A 27,440-nucleotide genomic window follows, 5' to 3' on the forward strand; every position below is an offset into this window, starting at 1 on the left:
ATTCCTGTCTTACCTCACAATCAGGACTCCATCCCCACAGTGGATGCTGAATGGGAAATAATGACATGGCATGGACCAGAGCAGCCAGGGCTATGTTTCTGTTAATTCAAAGGTCAAGAAATGTGGTGATTTCCTTTTTCCATTTTTAGCTGGCAAACTTATATAACTTAAAAAGTTCCTGGCTGTTGTTAATATATGTGTCACATTGGAAAAGATTACAGAATCTTAACTAAGGGTGAAATGAATCTGTAATCTGAAGACCATCAATGCCGTGGATCCTTGGGAAACACAAACTCCTGTGCGCCTTGTCTTATATGGGAGGTTGTATGTTGAAAAATGACTTAGGTAAACAGGGTGAATTAAGAATTACTGGCAAGTCACAGTTATAGCTTCCTCTACTCTTCATCTGGGAAAAGAAATCACAAGTGTGATATTCTTGGTTCATTTTGTTTTAACATTGGAAAGTTTGAATATCATTAAAATAAACTCAGGGGCCTTTTGTTATTGTACCTCAATATTGCAGTTCTTTTTATTAAATTTTCTGAGGGAAATGTAGGCATTAAATGAACTTTACTTAGGCAAGCTGTAAATCTTAGCCGGATATTAACAAGAGGCTCATTTGTAGGAGGCCGTAACCAACAATATAGAACAATTGAACTTACAATAGCTGTTTGCCTTGAACTAGTAAGAAAAACTAGTCTTGGGTTTTGCAGACCAGTGAATTTTGAGAATGCATTGCTGCGTCTTCCTTTCCTCATCATGACCAGACCATTGTTTACTTCCTCACTGCTGGGGCAAGGAAGTTCTTTTGGTCGTCCATGGAGAGTGCTTAGACTCAGAGGTCAGCTCCCCCCTCCCTTCCGAGCAGGCTGCCACAGCACTGTCCTTCATCCTGGATACTCTCTCCTTACCCTCTCCTGCGTCCGTTGTGTATCACTTTTTTCTTTATTTGCTGTATGGTTCTAAGTAGTTTCCCATCACCAGCTTCACCAAGACCTTCATACGCACCATAAAGCTCTCATCTCTGAGCCATTAAGGCATCCAAAACACATGGAGTCACTTGTCTTTCTAACATCTTCTTTAATTTTTTTTTTTTTTTTTTTTTTTTTTTTAGCCAGTGCTACCATGGCTCTAAAAATTCATTCATCATTTCTTTCCAGAGTGTAAATTCATTCCTTCCTTCTCCCCATAATTTTATAAGAACAAGCAAGAATTAGAGTTGGATGATGTTACTCATGTTAAGAATTTTTAACCTAAGCAAAAGGAAATTAATTAATTACAGAATTGGCTTCTTTGTGGCTTGCTGTATTCCGTTTATGACAGTGCAGATTTTGCATGCTAAAATAAGGAAGATGTGTTATGCCTAAGCCACATACCTTCTAGATAGGACAACTAACTTTATATTGACTAACTTCATCCGCATTGTTGCATTACTGTATTAAAATTGATAGAATGCCGTTATTTTATTTCATTAAGCTACACGTAACTGAACTAAACCATGAAGCTGGGAACATTACTCTGTAATCCATCATGCATTGTCATACCTGATATAATTTGAGTCATTCCATGTGTTCGTGTTCGATGTGTTCTATCTCATTCCAGCCAGCCCAAATGTACTGTCTTCCATAGGTCACCCTTCCTTCCAAGTGGAGCTGGAGACCCCCTTGGGGTTGTACTACAGAGCACCCACCCCTTCCCAGCAAGATGACCACTTTAGTGATACCTCTAGCCTAGAGTCTCCCTTTAGGACCCCGAGTAGACTGAGTGACGGGCTCATGCCATCCCAGGGGAACCTAGACCGTTCAGCAGGTGGCCCTCCAGTGGTCACTGCAGAAGACACTTCCTTAGAAGACAGCAAACTGGACGATTCGGTAACTGTAACAGAAACGGCCGACCCACTGGATGTAGATGAGCTGTCCTTCCAGTTGAAGGAGGACTTTTGTGTAAGTGAGTGTCCTCAGTACCCTGGAAGTGTGGCTGGGGTCCCGAGAGGCGGTGCGCCGGCAGAGTCGCTGAGACCACACACTAGCCGAGTAGGCGTAAGCTCTGAACAGCAGGAGAGAGGAGACTCTGGTCCTGATGAGGAGATGACAGAAGAAAAGCTCAAATCTCTGTTTGAGGACATTGCACTTGAAGAAGGAGTAGAGTCTGAGGAGATGACGGAAGAAAAAGTACAGGCTATTCTTAATCATGTTCAGCGAGCAGAACTGGCAATGTCTTCACTTGCAGGTTGGCAGAATGAGGCGCCAAGTGGAAGCCTAGAGTCTCCGGCGCAAGCTCGAAGAATAACTGGTGGGCTACTAGACCGTCTGGATGACAGGTACGGCTGTGTCTCGGGAGATAACCCACGAGCCACGCGTGTCCTGTCCGCACTTTGTTTTAAACAGGTGCTTTTTAGTGGGGATTCATTTTCTAAATGATTAGACCTATTTGGGGCTAGGTTTAATCTCTTTAAAGGTTGCTCCTGTGTGTTATAATCCCTAGAGAAAGGTGAATTTAAATTCAACTCTACTTCTCAAAAGTAATGAAGGGAAACACACACACACACACACACACACACACACAACAAACTAAAGCATAATTGCTTAATATGCCAAAGATCTAGATGTTCCCTTAATTAAGAGACTCTTTGCTAGTTTCTTTTATTAGTCTTTCTTCAAAGTCAGCAGTGTTCATAATAAATCCAGATCTTTCATGAATATTCCCATTTGTCTCGTTTCATAACTACAGATATAAATGTGACAATATGAGATATTAAAGATGAAAAACTTGACAAATCCCACAATCTAGCAGTGATCACCAGGCAGATTCTGAAATATGGAGGTGGCCTTCAGCAGCAGCATATTTACACTACAAGGACATCGTATGGGCTCTGCATTTAATCTGCAGTACCCCCACACACACAATGGAGACAGGGTATCCCTGTGTAGCCTTGATTGTCCTGGACTCACTTTGTAGATGAGGCTGGCCTCCAACTCCAACTCCGAGAGATCCACCTGCCTCTGCCTCCGGAGTGCTGGGATTAAAGGAGTGTGCCACCACGCCTGGCCCTATTCTTCCATTTTTCTAGACATAGGCTTTTACACAGAAATATGACAGCCATTGATTTTCGACTACAGTAATCCTGTCAATACGCACTTTGCTTTTTAAGTGCTAGTCCTGCTCTAGAAAGTAAATCTAGAGCTCCCGGACACGCACACCTCACCATTGTAAGGGAGGTACTTTGTGACCTCGGATGAACTTCTAAGTTCTAAGAAGGTTGTTTTAATCATCTTTATAACACGCCTTCCCTCAAGCAGGTTTGTAGACCGAACAAGAGCTAGTGCCTACCCTACCAGGTGCCTGAGAGACACAGTAACCTCTAGCAATAGGTTTTATTTTACTTCCCTCACACGTCAGACCAAAATATACCTTTGCTTCAAATGGCAGCTGGTGATTGAACCTCAGTTGGATGCAAGACAATGAACATTTTTTTTCCTAACCACACACTTCCATTTTGCTGTTCAACTTTTTGTTCCAGTCGCAACTCCAAAAATAGAGACTTGGCAGAGATTATGAAACCATTTTTGAGAAACAAAGACATCAATGACCTTGTCTTTGTCAGCTACCAACGCAGCTCCTGCAGAGGGGACAGAGCACATTAGCATCAATCCCCATGTCCTGAGAGATGACAGAGTTTATAGCTGCTCATTGGGAAATAGATCCCAGTCTAAGAAGGGTGCTCATAGCTATTAAACTGCCCCAAATCTCTCTGTGAATAGAGACCCTTAAATATACAGAAAATACAGTCTTCCTGGTCCTGGATTGAAGACAGTAACAGTGACCTCCAGGGACCCCGTATAGTGATTCTCCCGGTCTAAGCATCAGGAGGAAGGGAAGTGACGTTAGCAGCGTGCAGTAGGACACACAGGCTGCGTTGTCCGGTCGTCACGGTTGTGGATTACCCTTCTACACACAGAATAAGCACACACGTGCACATCTACCGAACCACATTAACACAAAAGATGATTGCAGTAATGCTGCCTTTCCCGGGGCAAGAGGCATGGTACTGAAAATGATGTGTGAGCTACAAAACAAGACAAACGGTTTAGGTTGAAACCAGTAAAAAAAAAAAAAAAAAAAAAAAAATTTGAAAGTCATTCCAAAAGAAAAGACTTAGCCACTTAGGGAAGGAGCCCCCACCCCCCGCATGAACAGAAGTCACTCTGGTTGGTGAGGGTAGTGGACAAACAGAGAGAGGAGGGTCGCCGAAAGCATCATGGTTGAGAAAGTGTGGCAAGTATGTGTTCAGATGAAAAGCTGCAAAGAATTCACGCTCGGATTCCTGAGAGTGCAGTTTCCATTCAGGAATTTCTTTTTGTTGTTGTTTTTCTCCAGAAGTGTTTGGGTTTGCTTGTTTGTTTGTTTGTTTAATTAATGACACCATAGTGTTTCATGCTAACCTTCCCTTTTAAATTAGCGAGGTTGGAACTGTATGCCCATCAACTTTTTTTTTACCTTTTAAGGTGTAATATTTAGCTGTGAGAGTACAATTTTTTAAAGGTTTATTTCTTCGTTTTATGGATGTGCGTGCTTTGTCTGCATGTATGCCTGCACACCAGGAGGGGGCCATCAGATCCCAGTGTAGATGGTTGTGAGCCATCGTACGGTTGCTGGGATCTGAACTCAGAACCTCTAGAAGAGGAGAACACCCAGGGCTCTTAACCACTGAGTCACCTCTTCAGCTCCAACATTTTTTTTTTAAAGTGACAGTCTACAGAGCCATTTTGGAGGCTGGGGTGTTGGGGGGTGCCTACCGCCTGGGTAGGCCTAACTAGCCCACCTGTGTTAGACCCTCACATTTTAAATCCACTCACCGGTTTTTTTTTGTGCCTGTTTTATGCCTTTGTAATTTGGCACCACGGGCATTGAAAAGACAATAGGAAGCTGTCTGCCGCCTTACCTTGGCTTTATGAATTTGCATATTGTCCCTTTTACAGCTCTGACCAGGCTCGAGATTCCATTACCTCATATCTCAAAGGAGAACCTGGGAAATTTGAAGCAAACGGAAGCCACGTGGAAGTCACCCCAGAAGTAAAGGCCAAGTCCTACTTCCCGGAGTCCCAAAATGATGTGGGAAAACAGAGCATTAAGGAGAACCTGAAACCAAAAATACATGGATCTGGCCGCACTGAGGAAGCAGCGTCACCCCTTGCGGCCTATCAGAAATCTCTGGAAGAAACCAGCAAGCTTGTCATAGAAGACGCACCCAAACCCTGTGTGCCTGTCAGCATGAAAAAGATGACTAGGACTGTTGCTGATGGCAAAGCCAGGCTCAACCTCCACGAAGAAGAGGGGTCCAGCGGGTCAGAGCCTAAGGTAGGTCGATTGTCCATGCTCGCACTATTGCTACCACCCATGCTCTGCCACTTTTAATTAGGCCTGTAGTTCTTAATGATCTCTAAGTGATTAGTGGCCACGAAAGAAAGCTCTGGGGCTAGCACTTGCAGTCATCAAGGGAATAAAGTTATCTCCAGCCACTAACAAGGATGAAAAGAAGCAAAGAAATGCCAAGTAGCTAGTTTTTCTACCTGCGGTTCAGGTTCCCTGATTGCAAACCCTTCCTTCGTTCTTAGGGGAGAAGGAACGTACTTTTCACACTTTCTGGGTCTTCCATAGAGTTTAAAGCCTGTGGTAATCAGCCTACCTGTGCATACTATTTTGTAGGATCTAATGACTTTGGTTATTTGAAAAACTGAAAGGATGCAATTTCCAGGATAAGGGGACTCACTGGCAGGCAGAAGTTTGTTCTTAGGAACACCCTTTCTCATAGCTCAGTTGATCAGCAGCATGCGGACTCTGGGATACAGTCACTGGTTTGCGGTTTGTATTTACACACTCTCGTCATACTACCTGAGAGATTTTTTATTCTTTCATTCTACCATTTTTAGATGTCAAAACATATTTTAAAATGACATTATCTCTCACCAATGAAAGAAAATTAAGATGAATTGTTTCTGCTTTTTGATCTAGGGGCTTACCATGTAGACCAGGCTGGCCTCAAACTCAGAGCTCTGCCTGCCTCTTTGGTGCTAGGGTTAAAGATGTGCACTACCACACCCAGCCTTCCTTCCTTTCTTTTTTTAATGCCCTCTCTCTGTGCTTCTGTCTTTCTGTCAACTATGCAGTCAATACAGTCAGTCTTTGATATGCAAGCTCAGTGGCCTGCCCTGAGACTTGCCTAGTTCACCTAAGACGACCGGCTTTTGGAGAAGAAACAGAATTTATCAAACGATGCTTCAAGTTCACAAAAGCACCCAGGCACTCAGAAGCTAACCACTGTCAATCAATCGATCATGTACCCATCTTCCCCTGTTTATACTCTTTGGGTCATTTTCTGGAGTATGAGGGAAAGTAAAAGGAAATGCAATTTCAATAGATCATCATTTATACAAATGATTATCATTACCAATAATTAAGCACTGAAACGTTTTGTTTGTTTTTTTTTTTTTTCTGTTTTTTCTCTGAAGCTTGAGGATTGATTTCCTCCTTGGGATTTTTGTTTTGTTTTTACATCCTTCCCAGCAAATGTGGCTTTCAGTACGGATTTTTGCCTTTGACTTGTCTCTCAGTATATTTAAGTAGGATGAGTTTGGGTAGGATCTTTATCTTTTAAAATGCTAAACAGCTAAGTATGTTCCTTTTAAAGACAAATCTACAAAAGACAAGGACAAACAGTGACACAGCGACATCTGTATCTAGGAAGGTTTATCCTGGAAGAAAGAAATATTAGAATCCAACATAGACACACTCGGGTTTTGTGTAGATGGGTGTATAGCTCTGGGTCACTGAAGAGCCGCTTGGGCATGAAGAGGGTTGAAAGAAATGGTTCCAAACCTGAGCAGAACTCAGCAGGGTTCCCTAGCGATGGAAACCAAACTTCTCATTGAGACTTCTGGTCCACTGAAGTCAGTGTTTAATCACAGCCTCTGAGGGATGCAAGTTTGACCTCACAGGAAATCCCTGGGTGCCCCAGTCATGTCTTCAGTGGCCCAGCCTAGTACAGTAGCAACCAGCAAGGCCATCTGATGTCTTACTTCAGACAACAGACCCCTTTTTGTCCCCTGAAAAAGCAGGTCAAAAGTCCGGGTGCAGCGTTCACGCGGATGACCGCCTGCTGTTATAAGGTAAAGCCCTGCTCTTCCCTCTCCCCCTGAAGCAAGAAATATTGGGGGGAAAATCTCTTAAAGGAAGCCTAGGGTCCTACACTGCTCTATCCCTTCTCCTAAGGCTAAGCAGACAAGACACAGAAGCACTGATGCCTACCAGCCACCTCTCTATCAGGGCTCCTGGGTAGTCTTGAGAGGGTCGCCTGTCTGACTGACACATGAGCCCTTTGTTAGAATTTGCTCTAGCTTGTGTCTTGCTTCTGATTCTGCCAGCTTACAATCCATGTAGGAATTTCAGGTTTCCCCTTCTGCCTCCTCTAGTCTGTTAATCCTGGAATCATCGTGGGTAAATTCTGTACCTTTGATGGATATGAATTCCTCTTACCTTTGCCTACTTTTCTGATCCTTTCTTTAAATCATTTCCCCCTCCCCTTTACATGCTGTCCTTTTGTGAGATTTGAAGAATACAGTAGGGAACGGGATTTTCAGTTCTGTCCCTTGCGCAGACCCCAGCTGCTATTGATGTCAGCAGTCGAGTTCTCAAGACTAACATCACTCTTAATGTTTCAGCTTCATGCCAGTGGACTGTTTGTGAACAGTGTCCTAGTGTGTCACCTACTGAGCTACCATTTCACACCCATTTAACCTAAAGCCTGTCCCTCCGATAGTGATTTTTCTAGTCCCTACTCCCTCCACGCACTCAATTTTCACAATACAGCCATACCTTTTTTAAAAATAATCTATTTGTATTTTATGTACATTAGTGTTTTTGCCTGTGTGTATGTCTGTGTGAGGGTGTCAGATCCCCTAGAACAGGAGTTAGATACAGTTATGAGCTGTCATGCAGTGCTAGGAATTGAACCCCAAGTCCTTTGGAAGAGTAGACAGTGCTCTTGACCACTGAGCCATCTCTCCAGCTCCACCATACCTTTTCTTACATTTTTAATTAATTATTAGTTATTACAATTTATTTACTTTGTATCCTGGTTGTGGTGCCCTCCCTCCCTCATCTCCCCCTATGCCCCTCCCCTAGTCTATTGATAGGTGAGGTCTTCCTCCCCTTCTATTTGATCCTAGCCTACCAGGTCTCATCAGGAATGGCTGCATTGTCTTCCTCTGTGGTCTGGCAAGGCTGCACTCTAAAGGAAGAGTTGATCTGAGAGCCTGCCACTGAGTTCATGCCAGAGACTACCCCTGATTCCCTTACTAAGGAACTTACTTGGACACTGAGTCTATGGGCTACAGCTCAGCAGGGGTTTTAGGTCCTCTCCATGCATAGTCCTTGGTTGGGGTATCAGTCTCTGCTGGGCCTCCAGGGCCCAGTTGTTTTGTTTGTTTGTTTGTTTGTTTGTTTGCCTGTTGGTCTCCTTTTGAGGCTCCTTTGCCCTCCAGGTATTTCTATCTCCCCCTTCTTTCATAACTCACTCATTTATTAGACATATAATATAGGATAAACATACTAAAATCTCTATTTCTAAAGAAGCTAAACAACAAGAAAGACCCTAGGGAAGATGCTCAATCCTCATTCAGAAGGGCAAATGCAACAGATATCAGAAGCAGGAGAATACAGGAAACAGGACAGGAGCCTATCACAGAGGGCCTCTGAAAGACCCCACTAATTGAGGTATTGAAGCAGAGGCTGAGACTCATAGCCAAACTTTGGGCAGACTGCATAGAATTTTACACCATACCTTTTTTAATGGTTTTAACTACACAGTTCCTAGCTTCCTGACTAGTTCATATGAATCACTGCAATTTAAATGTCGTGATGGAGACTATTTACTGAACAGCAGTATTTTCTCATTTGAATTATTAAACTATTTGCTACTCGATAGTTTTTTCAGACTCCTGAATTAACTGCAGAATTTCTATCTATCTATCTGTCTATCTATCTATATGTCTGTCTGTCTCTCTCAGGTCCTGGGAAATGAACTATTAAGTCTTACCCATACAAGTTCTCTACCACTGAGTTCTCTCTCTCTCTTTCAAATTTTGAGACAGGGTCTCATTAAGTTGCCCAGGCTGGCCTTGAACTTAAAATCCTACAGTCCCAGCAATGTTCTGTCTTACGCTGTCATTTCATTCTAAGTCTTCACAGAAGTCCTCACGTGCTCGCAGGACTTTACTCCCTTCCTCATGGGCCTAAGTGCTTATTGCATACTTTGTGTTGATGACAGTCTCCTGAAACACACAGGTGTTGGTGTCAGCCTCAAAAATAGCTTTTGATAAATTTAACAAATTGAACCAAAATTTCATAAAAAAAAAAAAAAACACACACATCTCTTTTCATAGAAAGCAAGTATAATATAGCCTAAACTACAAGATCATGCATTCAAATCACACAATGAAAGATTTAAAGCTCGTTTAAACAGTAGTTCAAAAACCTTATCAACCCACTAGCATGTGTTTTTTAAAGCCAAAAAGGCTCCATTATTAACATGTTATAGTTACCCTATTATTTTTTTCAAGACAGGGTTTCTCTGTGTAGCTTTGGCTATCTTAGAACTCATCCTGTAGACCAGGCTGCCCACGAAGTCACAGAGAGCTGCCTGCCCCTGCCTCCCAAGTGTTGAGATAAAAGGTGTGTGCCACCAGCACCTGGAAAATTACCTTATTCTTTAACTATATAAGCAGATACCATACACACACATACCCGTACGCACATATATGAACATTCAGAGGCCTAGCCATGCACATACACACAGAGAGATACAGAAACAGCCTGGACCTTGTGCAAACATTTTCTTCCACTCAATTTTCAGGATTCTTTTAAATATATATTATGCTATTCCTTGGGGGGGGGGGGGAGATAAGTAAAGGTAGTTCCTTCTTGATTTCCCTCTCAGAATGTCTTTTGTTTTCAATGTGATGGTAAAATTATACTAAACAATGCATTTGTCAGGATTTGAGAGACAGTGAGAGTGGTTCAAGCTCAGAGGAGGAACAGAGGGTCACCACCCGAATCATCCGGCGGCGTGTGATTATAAAGGTACCAGCAGGCGGAAGCTGAGGGGCGCTGCTGGGGCGAGACACCTTTGGTGTGCTTTGGGAGCCTCAGCATGTCTGATAACGAGCTGGCTCTCTGTTTCCTAGCACACTGGAAAGCTTGCAAAAGAAAGCCGTGTTATGTGTGAGCACGTGTTCTACGTAGGCCAGTTGGACACACAGTGGCTAGGATTCTGTCTCCGGCCTTTCTCTGAAAACAAGGGCTTTGTCTTGGTGAGAAGGTGAACACAGGGCTCAGTTAATATCCCAACACCTCTCTCCCTCAGGCCTCTCCCTCTTTCCAAGTCCATTGCCTGGACTTGGAAACAAAAGCTGTTTATATCATTATCAAGCACTGAGAACTTTAGATCACGGCCAGGCATGCATGTATGTGTGATGTTGTGCAAGTCAAACGGAAACTTCAGAAACGAGCTCTAATCATACTTAAAAATTCAGTTTATTTTGGGCACGTGTTAAGTATCGGAACGAGTTTTTGCTAGAAGTGAAAACTGCACCTTCACAAAGCACAGTTGAAAACACTGCGTGACCTCGACCTTGAGGAGCCACTGCCAACACACAGCACACCGAGCGTGAACCACACCCTCTGAGACTTCTGCTAGGTATCTCTGGGGAGAAAGAGAGGACGGAGAAGTGCCAATTGAACACGGTTTCTGAGACCCACACGATTACAGGGTCAGCAGAATCAGCCAAGAACTGAGAAGCTCAGTCCTTAGGTTCCCTACATTTCTTAATAATGCTTCTTTGTACTTATCATAAAGATGAGATGAAAGAAGGGATGGGGGAAAAACTCTCACATCTGCTCAAATACAACTTTTCAAAGATTCTAAAAGTCATTCGAGATTAAGTGGCTTTCTAAGTTTTGAGCTGTCCTCCATCTCAACAGCGAGTGAGCATCTGAGGTGCTGTCCAAACTGTGACTCACTTGCATGGAAGTCCTAACCGGCGGGCGGGTCGCCTTGTTTGACGCCTACAGTGTCTTTCTACTCATTTGCTTTGCTGCCTATAAAATCCCCGCAGCTGGCCACGGCTCACAAGCCCTGTGCAGCGGCAGAGCAGGGACTCGGGTTTATGCTGTCTCATTGCCCACCCCCATGAATGCTAGTTAGAGTGAAGCACCCAGGGAAAACACACTGAACGTGCCACTAGGCAACTTGTTTCTCGTGCTTAACCTGTGGCAGCCTTCTGTTGCTGCGCCCCAATATTTCACAACAGCTTCCCCTTCTAAGGGATGACTGAACTGGACTAAAAACACAGTTACACAGACATCGCAAAGCCAGAGGGAGGGGATTAAGAGGACCCACAAAGAAACAGCTACACCGCTGAGCCAATGAAGACTCTTCCTTTTGGTCCCCTAACCTTCTACACATGTATCAGCAAGTACACCTCTAAAGTAGTTTTATTAGAGTGAGTTATTTGTGTATTTGAACATATGGCTAATGATATACAACACATATGTGTATTTTAAGAGCATATGTGGAAACCCCTAGAATAAACCAGAAGGCCATAGGCTTTGTAAGACATGAATCTATATTATACCCAAATGCCCATTCCTTGAAGTTGGGCTCATTTTAGAAAGAGTGAATTAGCAGTAACATCAGAAAATTATCTTGTAACTGGGAAGAGCATCATCCCAAGAGTAAAATCACTGCAAGAAGCTTTGAGAAATTCCTTTCACCAAGACAGAGAAACCAATAGCTAAATAGCCTTAATTGTTACAGGACGTTACAGTGCAACAAGCTTGACAGATACACCATGCTCTCGGCTTATTATTTTTCTACTGGGATGGTAAAGGCAGATGAGAAGAATCCCACTTCTGTTGCTTTTCTCTTTAGTCAAAGTGGGTGTCCATCAGGGTCCAGGGTGCCCTAGTACGTGGCAGACATAACAAGAGAATTGTCACTGTCAGACTGTAAAGTGAGACCGCGCTGACCTGAAAGGCCACTGACACAAACCATTGCACTACCCAGATGACCACAGGGATGCTCAGAGACGAACTGACTCACGTTAAAAGCACACAGTGAGGCAGCAACCGCTCTGGGAGCAGAACTCAGTCCTTAGCTTGGCAATGAAGGGCTTTTCCTACAGAAGACATACAGGAGGGTCTTTTGCTAAACTAAGTCAGGTAGTTGACCATTCAGACTTCCCCTGTGACATAGAAGAGGACAGTATTATGCTGCAGTCCTGGGAATCCAACCTGCTACCCAGAGAGCAGTGCAGGACTACCCTGGCTTATTAGGCTGTGGACCACAGCAAGCCCTCAGGACCTCTTGTCAGCACAGGAAAGCATTGGCCTGGTAGCTTTGGCTGATAAGCGTCTCTGTGAAGAAGTGCTGTATTCAAGAATCCATGCCGTAGCATAAGCAGCAGCATTTGCATAGCCAATCAGTTGCCAGTATAACTCAGTGATGGCTCTCTTCATTTCCACACCTGAACCCTTCCATTTCTAAATGAACTTTTATCTGTGTGTTCATTTCTTTGTATATAGTTCGATAATAGCAGTCTCAAATGTCTATAGGGGCTTAAGTTGCTGAGTTCTGTAAGTGTCTGAGTGTATTTGCTTAGCAAATCCAGTGACTATAAAGGTAAAAAAAAAAAAAAAATCTTTAAACCAACGCAAAGCCAAACTACTAAGATTGGCTAATATCTAAACTATACAATACAAATGTATTGTTTTAATTCTCAGAATTTTTGCTGGATTTTAAAGAGCTTGTATATATGACTCCCCACAACCAAGGAATTCGAAATTATGTCTTATTCTGCTTCACCAATTTCAATTATCCCTACACATACATTGTAGACACACACATGCATACACATCTATGTATAACAGGTCTCTTAGAGTATATGTCTTCAGGTTTCTGTTGCTGTGATGAAACACCATGACCAACAGCAGCTTGGGAAGGAAAGGGTTTTTTTGGGTTACACCTCCAGGTAACAGTCCATGACTGAAGAAAGTCAGGGCAAAAACCTGTTGTCAGGAACTGATGCAGAGGACAGGGAGGAGTGTTGCCTACTGGCTTGCTCAGCCTGCCTTCCCACAGAACCCAGGACCACCAGCCCAGGGTGTTACCTCCACACTAAGCTGGACCCCCCCCCCATCAATCACTAAGAAAACGTTCCACGTGCTCATCTACAGCCTGATCTCATGGAAGCAATTTCTCCATTGAGGCTCCCTCCTCTCAGGACTATAGCTTGTGTCAGGTTGACATAGAACTAACCAGCACAATATCCATACAATGAACACCAGACAGATTATTGCTTTTTTTGCAAAGTTTGAGAGCTTGTAGTTTATCGTGTACATCAAAGCAAACCAATATATCTTACATTGTCACTCTTCCCTCATATTCAGAAAAGTCTAGGAAAGAAAAGAAAAGGCGGGATGCCTCCCACAGGGGTGCAAAAGGAAGTTCCGTTGTGGCATCCTTAAAGCGGCCACCAGAGGGGAAGACCCCCAAAACATATGCACCATGATGTCCCTTTGAAGTGGGGGGAGGGCACCAGAACTAGTCTTGTCAACAAGACTAAGTTGAGGGGATTTTGTTTATGTAAAAGTGCAGTACAAAACTCTCACAGCTAATTCGCAGTTGTCTTCTCTCCTGTTTGGATGCGGGGGGGGGGGGTTCCCACAGAGCTCTCCTTGAGAATATTTAAACTCTAGCATAATTGACAGAGCAGAAAAGAGTCGGATTTTTAAAAGATCTATTCTGTAAATCTTCACTGGCCTTCCAATCCAACCTATACTTGTCGTGTAATGAAGAGCTACATCATTAGGCAGTTTGGGTCTTAAAGAGTGACCCCTGCACCTTTGGCTTGCATTTTGTACGTTTTTGGTAATGAGACAAAGAAAGTGCTCACCTTGGAACAGGCCGAGAAACCCTGCGGCTGGTTTTTGATAAGGAGGGCTTTAATTCTGATGGTAGCAATCTAAGTCAATACTACACATGCACACATCCCTCGAGCTACCCGCTCCTAGTTGCCCATCCCCGGCTCCTCTCCAAGGTTCTGCAAACCACTTAAAAATTAGCATCTTCCCACGGAAGGCATTACTCAGAACCCAGTAAACGGCTTTCTGTGTTACTGGAGTCTCCTAAGAGCCTTTCCTTGTGTACCCCGCACCCCCAGAGAGCTGGGTGCTCAAAAGAATTACCTCAGACATACTTCACTCTTTCATGCTTTAACCACAGGATACACAAACAGCAGCAGCAACCACAAAACCTTCCATGGTATTTTTATTGGTACTTTTTGCTGCCTCTACACCTTTGTCTTTAAAACAAAATGGCCTTCCTGCCAAATACGTGAAACCAGCCATAGGGAATGGGAATAGCTCCCCACAGAACACCTGCTGCGGTTTTCAGAATGCTGAGAGGTACGCCCTCTCTCCACCCTGCCAACATCCTTTCCTCTCTCTACTGAGTCAACTGAAACTACACAGAAGTGGGGCTAAGACTGAACCCAGAAGACCTTCGGCAGTCCCCACTCTAAGTTAGAGAGCCGTTCCTTATGAAGAGTCAGCATCAAGAAATGTGAGATGATCCTTCCACCCTGTCGGCCTATGCTAGTGTGGATGGCCAGACACCACATCAGTTATTCTCACGCAGGATCTGTGAAAACCTCAGCCTCCCAACCCCACCCCCACTGCTCTCAAATGAGACTTTCTCTACCCTGAACGTTCTTAATTTTTTTAAGTGTATTACCCTTAGTGCATGATATTTTTTAAAGTGTCTTTTTTCCAACTCAGAAACTGTCTTTACTCAAACTAGACACGACTTGCTCCATAAGAACTCTTAAGCTGTGGTATGACTGATGACGGAAGTGTTCTGTTTGAGTGGATTTGTCTATACTTACCACTAATCGCTGACTAATAGTTGTTTTGACAAATGAGGCCTTTTGCCTTATCCATGAGTAACTGCATCTTAAAATTATGTACTTTCTTGGAATTTGTTGCCAACTACCACGCGTGCATCAAGCGTTCACTAACTGGCCACGAAGGTCTTCTCTTTCGCTGGAGAGGGAAGCGCCGTTCTTGCGAGTTCTCTACGGTTCCAGAGCATGTGTGGTGTGCTGTGTGGTGTGCTGTGGATCTGGACCAATACCTTCCCACCCTCTCCTTTCTCGTGTCGCTAATCTCTATGCCACATCCCTTAGGGTGAGGAAGCCAAAACCATCCCTGGTGAATCTGTCACAGAAGAGCAATTTACTGATGAAGAAGGCAACCTCATCACCAGAAAAGTAATCGTCATAGGGGTTTCAGGCTTCTCCCGGAGTTTAAATGCCCTGCATGAGAAACACCATTGTGGGCTATAGGTGGTAGCCACTCTCGCCCGTGACGCAAAATAGTCCCTGCTTCTTTCTGTTGCTTCCAACAGATCACTCGGAAAGTGATAAGACGGATTGGTCCACAGGAGAGAAAGCTGGCTGAAGTGGTAATGTAGAGTGGTTGCCAAGGAAGGAAGTAGAGGGTAGAATTTTTTTGGTGCTCCACCCTGGGACGCCCTGCTAACAGAGTGGCTGCTGCCGTGTGGAGGCTTCGAGTTGCTGCTGCGCCTGAACCTTACATACTTAGTATTGTCAGAATGGCCACAGAGAGAAAAGCTCGTTTACTAGGGATGGAATGTTCCAGTTGAAAGGAGAAAGAGGAGGTGGAATCCTCGACCATCAACAGCCTCTTTGAGACGGTCTCCACACTTGGCCTTTGGTTGGGTGTCATTCTAGGACAGTGGGGGGGGGGGCAATATTAGGAGGGCAGAAGAGTCTGGGCCACAGTCTTCATATCGGGTCTATGTGGTTGTCCTGCCCATCACATTCTGTAGGAAAGTCTAAACTCCATCGCCACATCATGGTTTGTGCCGCCCCGTGTCCAACATGTTAATATGAAACCCAACTCGCAACTCTGAGTGCAGTTCACCAAAGAAGACAACTTGCTCTTATTCTTTACCATTTCCCAGGTCTTTATCATATTTAAAGGTAGAAAGTTAAGTATTAAGTAGCATGTTTATGTAAAAAAAAAAACACTCCTGAGGACCAGGCGAGAAAAGAAATAAGACCTATGTGCCTTCTGTTAGAGTAAAAACTAAATGTGAAGTGCCTGGCTGTCAGAGAAGTGTGCACTTGTATTTGGGAAAGACAGCCCCAATCTGTAGAAACTGGTACTGTCTTGGACCAGGCTGGAGAAGAGATGCTAATTCCATAAACTAAGAAGAGAGAAGCATCTTACCATCCATGCCATTTACTTCTGGCTTAGTGGTTATTTGGGAAGCACAGACTAGGCGGTTCTGCAGGCTTACAAAAATCATTATGATTAACCGGTATCTTTAACAGTTGGGGTCCAGGGACCTTGTGAGTGCTGATGACGATGTCTTCCACCTAATGTTAGGAAACAGGCTGCTGCTCTTTGAAATCATTAACCCTCTGTGTTGTCGCCAAGTCTCGAAGTGCAGTGGTTACCCTGAAGGCGCTGTCGCATGCTGTGGCCTCAGTGAGCTGGTCTGTGATTTCCAGCATGTCATCTGCGTCTGAGGATGGGAATTGACCTGATGCCCTCAGCAACTTCTCCTTCCTAATCCAGCCTCCGGGGACGAGTGTGGGGAACTGCTTTCAAACTCTTCCACTGCAGAAATGTAATGTGTGTTCTCCTTTAGCAGGGAGAAGGCTATAAGGTGAAGACGAAGAAAGAAATTCGGAACGTGGAGAAGAAGACCCACTAGTGACGGTGACATCAGACCAGGTGGGAAGTATTCTGATGTCAGTAGCAAGACTTAAAGTCTCCAGAATTGTCTAGATTCTCTGAAAAAGTTGATTCCCGTAGTCACTCTCTCTTTCTTTACTGAATTCTCACTGGGGAAAACGTGATATGAAGTCATTCCTGCTTTTCTTCTTTCTATAAGTGCAGGTGTGTGTTTGTATGTGTGTATTTTACACATGTGTATGTGGGTAGCTACATACACATTTGCACATTTAACTTTAACTTGGGCTGGGTCTGCAAACATTCTCCGTGTGTACAGCGTCTGCAGAAGCATAGGTAAGCGTGATTTGAGTTTCCTACTCTCTCATCATGAGGCTCCCCACAACAGGGAACAGCCGTACACAGTCACTGTGGGAAGACTGCCAGGCAACAGATGCGACGGACTGTGCCCAGCGCCAGCAGCTTCGGTTAAAAGAGAGTCAGGTTCCAGGGCAGCCAAGGCTACACAGAGAAAGCCCATCCCAAAGAGCTGTCTTTGGGTCTAAGTTAACTTAGTGGAATTCCATACACTACTTTATTTTTATGTAAGCCTAGACACAATTAAGAGGTGGATCACATGGGCTTACCAGAAGTTAAATATTTAGTAAGTGAGCTCTGTTTTGCTCTTGTTTTTCTTACTGTTATTTTTCTGGATTTCACATTGTTCCTTTCAATACAGATGCAATCAGAAAGCTAATGTGGGGGTGAGAATACAGTTTTGGGAAGTTTTTATCTCCAGGGTCTCTCTCCTCCCAGTTTTCTCAGTCCCTGGCTCAAAGTGACAGAGTGGGAATTCTTGTCTCGTTTTCCTATCTCTCTTGCCTGCCAACAAAGACCCCTGACATTTGGTTGTAGAAATGAGGAGTTGAGAAATAACCTCATTTCAGGTACCTGAGGCTCAGATAGGTTTTTATGGGGTCGCTTGGTGCCCAGGCTGGACTGATGCTTCCTGTGTCCCTGAAGGTGACCTTGAACTCCTGGTCCTCCCAGATCCCCCTCCTGACTGCTAAGATTCCAGGCAAGCATCACAGGGTGTGTAGTTTATACAGTTTGGGGGATCAATCACAGGGCTTCATGCATGTTAGGGAAGCACTTTACAATCTGAGCCACATCTCCATACTCCCGGCTAAATCCTTAGATCTGCCTAATAAATGCTGAAACAGTATTTGCTCCAGTGTCTTCCCTCTGCATCCTTGAGGCTTTCCATAGAATCAGCAATCCCATGATGCCTGCCACACTAGACCCGCATTTTAGACTTTTGGTGGGAGCCTGTCCTGTTGTGGCCGTTGATGAGAATGGGGGAAGGAAAAAATAGAACCACAGCCACAGATGTTTTTTGGAAACAGGATTTACTGTGTGCCAAAGCATTCTTTGGAGCTAATTCTCACAAATTCTTCTCTTGGCGCCATCAGCATCCCTGGCTAACATAAAGAACAAGCCCTAAAAGGCCAAGACAATTGCCCACAGCCACGTAAAAGTGGCAGAACTAGGAAATAAAGCCTAACAGGCTACTTCCAGAATGCTTATCCTTGGGGCTCACTGTAAACTGGAAGCAATGGGAGGATCCCCAAGGATGGGAGTAAGTCACTCACCTGTGGGGATTCTGATATTCACCCTAAAACCTGGAGGAAATGATTCCATGTGCCAGGGAAGAGTTCCACCTCTGTGCTAACTTGCACAGCCCATGGCCTTTGGAGGTAAACTTTTATTTTGTATACCAGGCCAACCTAAACCTTACAGCAGCCTAACACTAAGTATTAGAGTTCCTGGCTCAGTGACAGAGTACTTACCCAGCATGCACAAGGCTCTTGTGGGTTCAACCCCCAGCAGCAAACACACCTATTCGTATACCCTTCCCCCACAAGCTGGGATTTGCATGCAGGTTACCCTAGCTCTTTAGCAGCTGAGGCACAACTATTGCAAGGTTTAGGGGACTTGGTAGCTATCAGTGGTTTCCAGAGGTGGTCGTTTGGCTGGGAGACCTCAGTGTGTCATTGGTGGCAGATGGGTTGAGAGCAGGTAGGGGTGCCAAGCAGCTTACCAACTATATGGGTTTGGCCAGGTTACCTAACTCAGGCATTGTCTTTTCCCCCATTGGGAACGGGGAAAGGGGCTTGGAGTGAAGCCTGGATGAAAAATAACCCTCTGTAGAAAGATAATAGTGACATGTCTTGGAGTTGTTTTAGAACTCAGTTCAGTTCATAGGTGTAAATTGCCTAATAACTGTGGCCGCCAAGCCTGTAGAAACCCTCAATTAGGAGGCACTGTTAATGAAAGCATTAGGAGAAGCAAGAAGGAAGTTAAGAACAGCAGCTTGCCAAGCCCAGGCACAGCGGTGGCAGCCGGGAGAAGTCACGGCATCCCAGCCACTCAGCACCCCTTAACTGAAGACGGTTTACCCTGTTCGCTGTGGCTCTCGTAGTGAACTGGGACCATCAATAAAGCAGGCATCTGCTCTTTTTACCAAGAAGTGAAGCAGAAAGAGACCCAAACAAAGCGGAAGTGGTGACCACCCCTCTCTCCTTCACACCTGAAGTAGTTCATCCCACTCACTTCCATCTCTGTCTCTGGGATGTTTTTTCCCAGAATGCATCTCAGATACAGACAGTTTTAAATCCATCTCCTGGTGCATGATGGAGACAGAGTTGAAGCCAGGTAGTTTGGCTCTTGTCTTTTTAATTATCTGTGCAGGAGGGGACATAATACTTCCCCGTTATTAGGACTGAGGTAATTCACTTCACAGCTGTGCCAGATGTATAATAAACACTTAATAAAAATGAAATAAATGCATTTTCTTTCCTTTTAAAAATATGCACCCATCTGTTTTCAGTACGTTCATTTTTCCTGCTGGCTCTATAGCTTCAGGGGTTTTTAAATCAAGACACAGGGAAAGAACAAATTTGAAAAGGCCTCATTTATTGGTATTACTTGAAGAGGAAATCTGTTCTGAGTTAGGTGTTATTTTAAGATGAGTTTTCCGCCAACTGTGCTAGGGAAACAGGGATAGGAAGATTAAGAGTTCAAGGCCAGCATGAGACTCAGTCTCAAAAAACAAAAAAGAAAGAAAGAAAAAGAAAACGAACAACAACAAAAAACTCTAAAACTAAAACCAGAATTAAAAAAAAGCAAACCTTCATCTTAGATTATAGTTTCATATTGTAATGAAAATTATAGCTTTTTAAAAAGAAATATGGGACAGCAAGATGGATCTACAGGTGAAGGGCCTTGCCACCAGGCCTGATGTAGTGGTTTGAATGCCCTGGGCTCATATTTGAATACTTGGTCCCCGGTTGATAGACCTGTCTGGGAAGGATTAGGAGGTGTGGCCTTGTTGGGGGGAAGGGTGGGCTTTAAGGTGTCAAAGTCCCTACCATTCGCAGTTAGCTCTCCCTCTGCCTCATGCTTGTGGATTGAGGCGTAAGCTCTCTGCCTGCCCGAGAGCATGTGTGTTGCCATGCTCCCTTCCATGATGGGTCTTAGGCTCAGTCTCTGAAACCACAAGCCCCCAATAAATTCTCTCTTCTATTAATTGCATTGGTCTTGGTGTTGCGGCACAGCAATTTAAGAGGGCCCAAGCTATCTGACAACCTGAGTTCAATGCCCAGGACCCACGTGGTAGAAGGACGGAACCAACTCCCCCAACTTGTCTTCTGACCTCCACACATAGGTAGTGGTGTGCGCATGTGTGTGCACAGGCATGCTAAGTAAAAACATGACATAATTTAAAAGCTTAAGAAGAAACATTCTCAGGTGTACGATAAGGAAAAGGGAAGGGGATAGAATAGGGTGGGGGAGATGGGTGGGGAAATGGATGGAAGGGCACCAGAGTTCTCTCTGAGCGCACCGCAGATCCCATGGAGTCTAGCAGGGGAGAGGTACAGCGGCCTCTAGAGCCCACAGTCTGCACTTTTAGGGTGACAGTATTTAAAAGGAACTTAAAGAACTCCATACATGTTGACTAGGGAAGGGAGGTCTGACAAGATACAGGCTCAGGAGCACCAAAAGATAATTTGGAATGCTCTGTGTGGCTGATGGGGTATCAAACAGCAATACCAGCAGCATCTGGAGTCTTAGAAACTAATGTCCCAGGCTTAGCCTTGACCGTGTATGCATTAAATCTTGAGAAGCATGCCTCCAGGATCCATCACTGACACTTGGGCTTGAGCCATCTCTAAAGCCAACTGTAGAGTTGAGGTGGGAATGTTTGATATTTTCAACACTGGTCATGATGGGTGTACACCGGACACTGTGACTTATTAAATCCTATTGAGCAGCCATGTTTGAGAAGCAGGAGAGAAGATGGCTTCAGTAGAGGGAGGGTATCAGGGAAATAAATCCCCAGTTGTGCATTGGGCTGGACTGAGGGCTGCAGGTGTCCAAAAGAAACAAGCAACAGCAAACCTGGGTATTTTCATAGGCCTCCAAAGAGACTCTCAGTTCTGCACCTGAGCCTATACTAACCTAGAAGTACCAGTCAAAATGCTTCTTAAAGTGAAAATAAATTAGTATGAAAGCATAAGAATGGCTGTGCATTACATACCGAAGGATATACCAAACCCACAGAAACACTCCTCCTTTGAATGGGTCTTACGTCCCTCCCATTATCTACACTCACAAAGGAGAGATGATTCCAAATTGTGTTTCTGAGATGTCATCTCTATGGCCCGTCCTTACAACTTTGCCTCCAGTAGAGGGCGATGTCATCACAGTTCTTTCTCTGGCTGCTGCTTAGCCAAGGTTCTCATCCTCTTTGGGTGACGCTGTTCTTGGTGTAAAATGCTTTGTCCATCCACTAGCATTGCTACACCCATGGGATTAGAACCTACATTCTGGCTGCCTGGCTGACACAGGAAAGAGCTGAAGGAAAACTACTGCTTTAAAAAAAAACCAAAAAACAAACAAACAAAAAAACATATGGAAGGGCATAATTAACCAAATCCTAAAAAGTTGTAAAGATATACCCACGCTTAGAAATACAATGTTGGCTTATATTGAGAAGAGAATGGCTTTGCTTTGTTTTGTTTTTCCTAACTTGGGAAGCTAGGTTGGTTATTAGCAAATGTAAAGAAATGGGTGAGAGTTCACCCATTTTGTAGTGGTCTTTTGTTTATAGAAACTTAGTAGGCATTATTAAACTCTATGTCATAGAAGAGGTATAGTGCATTAAAAATTTATATCCCAATGAAGGCGGGAGCTATGAGAGAAAAGTTAGGGAATGCTGCTGAGAATTCATTCTCCCTGAAAGAAGACAGAGACATGATTACAGAGCCAAGGAAGCAGCCTGGAGCCTGGAAGATTAGGATTTAATGACAGGAACCAAGGTGTGAAAATCCTGATCGACAGGGTTCGCCCACCCCCTGTAATTGGATCTACTGAAGTGAGTCACTTTCCATCCCCGGAGGAGAACAAGTGTTGAAACTGTAGCAGAGGAGTGGGTACTTTGGTGTTCTTGGCTCTGGTCACTGGTGACCTGGAGCAGAGAGGTCATTAGTAAACACGTACAAAAAAATGCAGCCAGGCCCATAACAGGAGAGCAGGGAAGAACTGTTCTAGGATGTTTGCTTGGGGCAGGATGACCCGGGTGATCCATCCAAGGAGTAAACAACCTCTAGGTAACTAAGACACTTCTGTCCCTGGCAGAAGCCAGATGCTAAAGGTTCTCCATGAGCTGCAGGAGCGAGTTGGCTGTTTGTGAGCGAACAAGTTCTTTTCCTATAATTCTTCCTGCCTGACACTGGAATTCTAGTCTTTCAGCTTCTCACCTTGAAGGAAGAGGCAAGAGATGCTCTATGTATGAAGTGAAGAGCAGGGGGCCAGGACTTGTCTTCTTGGGGTATAGGCCAAAGAGCTATAAATGGCTCCAGTAGGTGAGGAATCGAGTAGGTGAGGAATCCTGAATCATCCTGGTTTCAGAGAGAGGATATTCCCAACTCAACCTCAAAAGCCACAAACTCCGGAAGGCCACCTAGCTAATTAGCACTGACTTCTGAGAGCTTCCTGGGATACCCTAGGGCCTGGGCCTCTGAGGTATTTTCCAAGCAGCCAAACACCCTAGTAACACATAGAGGGCCCTCAGTCTCCGAACCCTTAATGAAGAACCGCAGGGGAGTCCTAGGTAAATTCTCCTTCATATATAAAAATAAGGCGAGGGATGTGTGTGTCAGCCTAGCGTGTGGGAAGCCTGGGTTTCTGACCCCCAGCACCGCATACCCTAAGTACTTCAATGGAGGCAGGGTGATTAGGAATTCAAGGTCACTCTACACAGAAAGAACAAGGCCAAACCTGGGCTACGTGAGACCCTGTCTCCAAGAAAACCAAACAGAATGAGACTAAACTCACCACCTACTGTTTCTCTTTCCATAGGACCATGTGTTCGTACTGCCAGTATTGTGAAATTCACCACAGATCAGCAGGAAGGAAAATATTCACCAAGAGAGACGTGTGGGCCTGCGCTTCCACACTTCAACGACATGATTTTATTTTTTAATGCAAACGGAAAGGAAAGCGAAGAAAATCACTCACATTTTTTTCATTTAGCATGAGCCAATTTACAGAGCATGGAAACTCACTTTCATTCCCGGGATTGACACGCGTGTACTGAGCAATGCAGCGTAAGAAGCCATGTTGTTCACACTTGATTCTCAAGTAATTTGGTGTCATTTTCAAAGAAAAACAAACGGACAAAGAAAACCTGTGCCACCAAGGAGGGACAGCAGAAGATGGAATGATCCAACCCAGAAGAAACACTAAAATTACTAAATCCACAACAGCTCGCCTTATTTTTCTCTCGGACCCAAACTGTCAGGGTATAAACACTATTTGTTTCTTTTTTAAAGAAAAAAAAATTTCAAAAAAAAAAAAAACATCAATAGTTTTGCTGTAAATAATAACACTGTAAATTCTAACAGAAGAAAGTAGAATAAATGTTGATAAGGCTCCTGCCCTGTAGAACACAAAGCTATCACGAATGCATCTAACCGTAGGAGTCGCACGTGACTTCACCTTGGACAAGGACGGGATCCTGGAGTGTACGGGACTCTTCACTGATTCTTGTATATTAGCAATTATAATGTTTGTACATGCAAACCGCTAGCTTGATTTTAAAAAAGAAAATGCAAATCTTTAAAAAAAAAAATCTGCTGCAAATTTAAATAATTCCCCAAATGAGGAATTCTGTAGTTCTGTGGGAAAAAAAAAAAAAAGTTTTTTTCTTCAAAATACTAATATTTTGATGCATGCCTATCACCTTATTTTGATTAAACCTTTTCCAATTTTGCAAACACTACAGTCTCCTGCAACACAGGGGATTTTATCTGTAAACACAAAGCCCTTCATCTAATATTTGTTGCTATTGCCAATTTTTCAATGAAATGACCAAAAATGAAAAAAAAATGAAAACAAACAAGCAAACAACAACAACAACAACAAAAAAAAACACAGACTATACAGTAGTTGCTTGGGGGGGGGGGGGGGGCGCTGTTAGTGCTTACAGGGGGAATGCTTGCCACTGTAGAGGTGGGTGGTGATCTCAAGAGGCCCCAGTTGTGGGTATGTAAACAAATGGACTGACCAGAAACCCGTATCTTGCAAGATGGCAGCACACTGTAAAAAAAAAAAATCACTGTATTGTGTACTGACTCTGAGATATAGACCCTTTTCAGTAAAGCCACTCACTTATAACCACCTAACAGTGTCATATACTAGGTTAGCGGGGCTGCTGTGTTTTAGAGGGCATTTTTTTCTTTGGGTTTTGGTGAGGTTCCTTTGTTCACTATCTTAACCTGAAATCGGCCACCACAGACACCTAGCTCTAAAATGACATGTATGAGAAGAGCAGACGCTGGATAAACCTAGTCGATTATTTAAGCATAAAATAAATTGTGTTCAACTCTTCACCTACTCGGGCTCTGCAGTGTCCTTGTGTCCTCTGGCAAACCGTAGCTGTCTAATTCCCTAGTTCCAGGGGTCCTTGTCTGCGCCTCTGGTCGCTAAAGCAATAGTCTAGAACATTCCATTCTCCCCTGAATACAACCACCTTTGCCATAAACCCTGTGCGTTTTGTGTATAAGCCAAGAGTTCAAAGATGAAGTAATCTTTGCTCACATCCATTTAGGCTGCCCCGCCCCACAAAAGAAGTTGGGACTTACGTGGCCAACGTGTCAAGAAGTTATTGATTGCTGCTCCCAGGAAGCGTGTCCCTGCAGTCACTTTTAGCCCGGAAAGGGTTTGTTTAGTTTTTGTGTCATTGGTTTTGGGGTTTTCGATGGATGGGGCTGCTGTTGCTGTTGAGACAGGGTCTCAAATGTTTGCTTAGTTTCTTAATTGACATTTGTTGTTGGAGCTTAGAAGTTGAGAAGTTTTACTAGCGACTCAAGATTTTTGTTTTTTGTTTTTTGGACTGGTCATTGACCCTAAGGCCTCATGCTTGCTAAACAAGTAGTAGTAGCCGAGTAGTAGCCTTTGCTGCCTTTTGATATTTTTGAGACAGGATCTCACTAACTTGTCCAAGCTGGCCTTGACCTCATGAGCCTTCCACCCTTCTCTTGAGAAGCAACATGTGGCAACAGCAGGCCTCCATTCCAAAAGACACTGAAGCTGTGACCCCTGCCCTCTCTAGCCAGATGTGTGGTCCCCATCATGCTAGCTTCTTTTTTTTTTTTTTTTTTTTTTTTTTTTACCTTAACCTGGTAGGCACTTGGAGTTTGGGGCCCATTAACTTCCTGATTCAGAGTTCCACGGGCAAAGATGCCATGTCGCTTCAACTTTCACCCCAACCCACAGCCTGGCACAGTGATTGATATCCGTCACCTAAACCTCAAGTACACACTGTATAACTCCTTTCTTCTAAATACATATTCCTCTCATTGCCTCAGCCCTTGCGACCACCGTGTGAGTTAGGTAGTTTGACATTTCTTTGCTCGGAACTGGCCCCGTATAGAATTAAATGAGTACTTAACGGCCTTCAAGGCCATCATTGCCGATCCATTGCAAACCGTTACCAAGAGGTCTGACCAGTCTCCAGAACAGATGCGCTACCAGGCAGAAGGCAGATAGAGAGCGAACCTGGTTGCTCTAGAGAAGCTACTTTAAATAAACAAGGAAGCGGAGAGTCTATTTGCATGCCCCCTGCATGACATCCGCCCCTCCCCTCCTTCTAGCAGAATCATCTACAGGACAAGCTGCCACTCCTCAAAGTTTTTGTTTTTAATGCCCCAAAGCTTCTGCAAAACTAACAACAGAATGTAGGAATCTTAACCCAGCGTTTAAGAGCTATGAATTCCTGACCCTCCAGCCTTGCTAGAGATTATTTGGATCCAGAAACTTATTAGGGGGAGATGGGGTTATGTTATTACATGCTTGGAAATGTGACTGCAGAAACAGGTTGGGGGTTTCAGACGACACCAAAGCCATGTATTTACTCAGAAGTCTCTGAACTACGATAGATTTTATTTACACCTCTAACTTATGTGTGTGTGTATATATATATATGCATTGGATGGGGCATATCTTTGTATTTCTAGTATAGTCTGACCTGCCAACTCATTCTAATGTATTTAAGCTTTTCTTTGACATTTCTGTAAAAAGGGGGAAAAAAAAATGAACTGTGACTGATAAAAATTCCTGAGATTTGACCACTTTTTCCTTTTTATATTTTTACTGAATTCCTAAGTTTGTTAACCTGAAGGTATGATGGAGTGTGTTCCCACGTGACGGGTTGCCTCTAGAAAGGACTCTCTTCACTGGCCACTCAAGCGGCGGAGCCATCTTTCTCACGTTGGCATCTCATGTTCTTTTTAGCGTCACCTGGGGCTCCATACAATGGAAGTTTCTCTCCATGGTAAATAAACAGCCAAGGAAAAAGTGGTTGGCTTGACTTTATTCAAAGCACCAGTTCACATTTGACTATAACAGAAGCCCAGATGGAAGAAGCCACAGGAACAGCAAGTGCTGACTGCCTTGGCCAGAGCCCATGAGGTAGAAACTCGTGCCTCATACAGATGAATTTTGGTGTTCTTTTTGTTGGCTGGGCACTGACGTATTAAAAGGTGTACCCTTTCCTAACCATGTGGCATTGCTTCTCTGGCATGAACAAATGGTTGAATCCTTGAGGAGTCAACATTTCCAAGGTTGGTATCTGAGGCACATTTTTTTAAAGTTCTCTTAATAAGAAACAAAAGGCATGGTGTCTTTATTTTCATCAGCTCCCTGTTTCCTAAAACAAAAAGTCACAGAGCGGATACTGACAGGCATCCTCGGTAATGGGCCAAATAACTTTTCATTTGCACGTTTATTCATTCAAAGGCAGACTCTCACGTAGCCCAGGCTGGCCTTGAACTTGCATGTAGCCAAAGGTGGCTCTGAACTTTTTGTCTTCTGGCCTCTACCTCCTGGATGCTGCACCCAGTTTATTCGGGGTTGTGGGAAGAGCCTGAGGCTTCACACATCTGGACCAAGCAGTCCATTGAGCAAGCTGCACCCCCAGCACGCTTTTGCTTGCTTAATAGAATCAAACGTTCTGGGGTTCAAGAGAGAAAGTGGCGTTAAGCACTAGAGCTGTGTGCCCT

General features: G+C 44.0%; 1 protein-coding gene across 1 annotated transcript in view; it reads left to right on the forward strand.

Moving 5' to 3' along the window:
• Ank3 (ankyrin 3) overlaps positions 1-24,774 on the forward strand; it is a 215,046-nt gene extending 190,272 nt beyond the window's left edge. Inside the window, exons 36-39 of the mRNA XM_055598850.1 lie at positions 2,230-2,320; positions 4,980-5,358; positions 16,793-16,878; positions 23,239-24,774. Coding sequence (XP_055454825.1) covers positions 2,230-2,320; positions 4,980-5,358; positions 16,793-16,858 — 536 coding nt within the window. The 3' untranslated portion in view covers positions 16,859-16,878; positions 23,239-24,774. The remainder of the gene's footprint in view (positions 1-2,229; positions 2,321-4,979; positions 5,359-16,792; positions 16,879-23,238) is intronic.
• Positions 24,775-27,440: the final 2,666 nt, after the last annotated feature.

This window comes from Psammomys obesus, unplaced genomic scaffold (assembly GCF_907164565.1).
Source record: "Psammomys obesus unplaced genomic scaffold, mPsaObe1.curated_primary_1811, whole genome shotgun sequence".
Lineage (NCBI taxonomy): Eukaryota > Metazoa > Chordata > Mammalia > Rodentia > Muridae > Psammomys > Psammomys obesus.